This window comes from Crocodylus porosus, unplaced genomic scaffold (genome assembly GCF_001723895.1).
Source record: "Crocodylus porosus isolate Cpor-Errol unplaced genomic scaffold, CroPor_comp1, whole genome shotgun sequence".
Taxonomy (NCBI): Eukaryota; Metazoa; Chordata; order Crocodylia; family Crocodylidae; genus Crocodylus; species Crocodylus porosus.
This window is the reverse complement of record NW_017728912.1, coordinates 21,062,854-21,064,843: the sequence shown is the minus strand read 5'-3', so window position 1 is coordinate 21,064,843 and position 1,990 is coordinate 21,062,854. Positions and strand designations below refer to the sequence as shown.

At 43.3% G+C, this 1,990-nt stretch overlaps 1 protein-coding gene across 1 annotated transcript in view; it reads left to right on the top strand.

Moving 5' to 3' along the window:
- Positions 1-1,990, top strand: part of HADH (hydroxyacyl-CoA dehydrogenase) — a 32,160-nt gene that overhangs the window by 17,459 nt on the left and 12,711 nt on the right. Inside the window, exon 4 of the mRNA XM_019534131.1 lies at positions 508-634. Within this exon, the coding sequence (XP_019389676.1) occupies positions 508-634 (127 nt within the window). The remainder of the gene's footprint in view (positions 1-507; positions 635-1,990) is intronic.

The window sequence follows — 1,990 nt, the reverse complement described above, 5'->3', positions numbered from 1 at the left end:
CTGGAACCAACTTCCAAGGGAAGTGGTGCTGGCTCCTACCCTGGGGGTCTTTAAGAAGAGGCGTGATGCCTACCTGGCTCATTTGAGCCCGGTTTTTCTCCTGCCCAGGCAATGGGTCGGACTTGGAGATCTACAAGGTCCCTTCTGACCCTGATTCTATGATCTTGAATGTGATTTTCCTGAGAGGTGGAGAAAGATAGCTCATCTTTTCTTGATTCAGTGATGTGCCCAGTATATTATTCCTGGGGTCAAGAATTCACATTGCCTTTCCAACAGCAAGCTTAACCATTAGTAATTGGTGTCTGTGTGTGTGTGTGTGGGAAGGAAAGGGGTGTGAATTTTGAAATACGTTATGGAGAAAATCAACAAAAGGCCCAATGTGGGGTTACTTCTAAGACTAACTCAAAAAAAAAAGATTACCCATAGTAAGTGTGTATAGAGTACAGGCCTCTTTGCTCTCAGAAAGATAGCTGTCATTCACACAATCCATGCTTTTTTTCCCCACAGACATACCATATTTGCAAGCAATACTTCATCCTTACAAATCACACAGTTGGCCAACTCTACTACCAGGCAGGACCGGTTTAGTGGCCTCCATTTCTTTAATCCAGTGCCTGTAATGAAGCTTGTAGAGGTAAGTGTCTTACAGTACTCTAAAAAAAATTATAGTGTGGCAGAATGTATCCCAGCATGCAGCCCTTTTGGCCAGGATAAGTTATGTCTAAGGATAAGAAGGTGAGGCAGATGATGGACTAGTTAGTCAGGAAATTAGGACTAGTTAGGAAATTTTCCTTGATCTCTAACCATTAAGATTCTAAGGTTGATTGGTCTCTATGCTGAAACTGCAGGTACACATTTTGACTATGATGATGGTTTGAGCCACACGGGAGGCTATCTGATGAGAACTGTGCAGAGACTACCCATGCTTGCTGAAGCAGGAGAAATAAATGCAGAGAACTGGAAGAGAAATGTTGTTAACCACAAGCCTGGGTTGGTTGGAAATTAACATTATAGAGGTGAAGGGCTTCGTAATCTTGTCAGTCCCCTAAACCATCAACTCCCCTTTTGGAGAGCTTTAGAATGTCCTAACTCAATTCTTAGGATTCTTTGCAGGCTGTGCTTTTGCAATGATCTAGGTGAATTGTCTGTAGATTTTGAAATAGTTCTGATGCCAAGCTTATGTTTTTTTCTCAATTTTGTAATGCGTGAAATATGGCTTCAAAATAATGTAATTGACCGTCATGTAAGGACACGTATATATGCCTGGTTTGATACAACGTGGATTTGCATTGCTGTTCAGAGTAGAATCTTGTGGGAGAGTGTACAAGAGCATGTGAAAAATGATTGTTGCATTGTAATGAAATGGATGGTCTTCTTTCTCCCTTTCCAACAACAAATAACAACCAAGTGATAAGTAATTTTTTTTTTTATCTGTGATGCTTACACAGTAGGAATAGGGATAAGCCAGGAATTCCCTTCTGAAATGATCTGTCCATCTGAATTTTCCAAAAACAACATTTTTCAAATATACAAACAGAGTTTCTCTATACCAGTGATTCTCCACCGTAGCGTCACTGTGGCCAGCCCTTGTGATAGGAGGTACGCAATTGCTCCTCTTCCTACCGGGCACCCTCATATCCCACAGGCACGTGGCACCCACCCATGACCACTCCCTGCTCTCTGGCAGCTCTTACGCTCCCAGCAGTGTGCTCTACCACATACATACCCAAGGAGCTGGATATGAGGTATGGGGAACACACTTTTTGGCCTGGCTTGTGCCCCCCCATTTCTCCCATGATCCCAGGGCCATCAAATAGTGGGTGCCATTTTCAAATTGCTACAGCCATGCTTAATTTCAAGTATATTGTTTTCAGATTTGCTCCTTACTTCCACCTGTTGAGGGAGAGCAGGGACTGACAGTAAGGGGACGGGGAAGGGTCTGTCAGGGGAAAAATTGAGGGGAAGCAGAGAGCAAAGAGCTGCATGACCC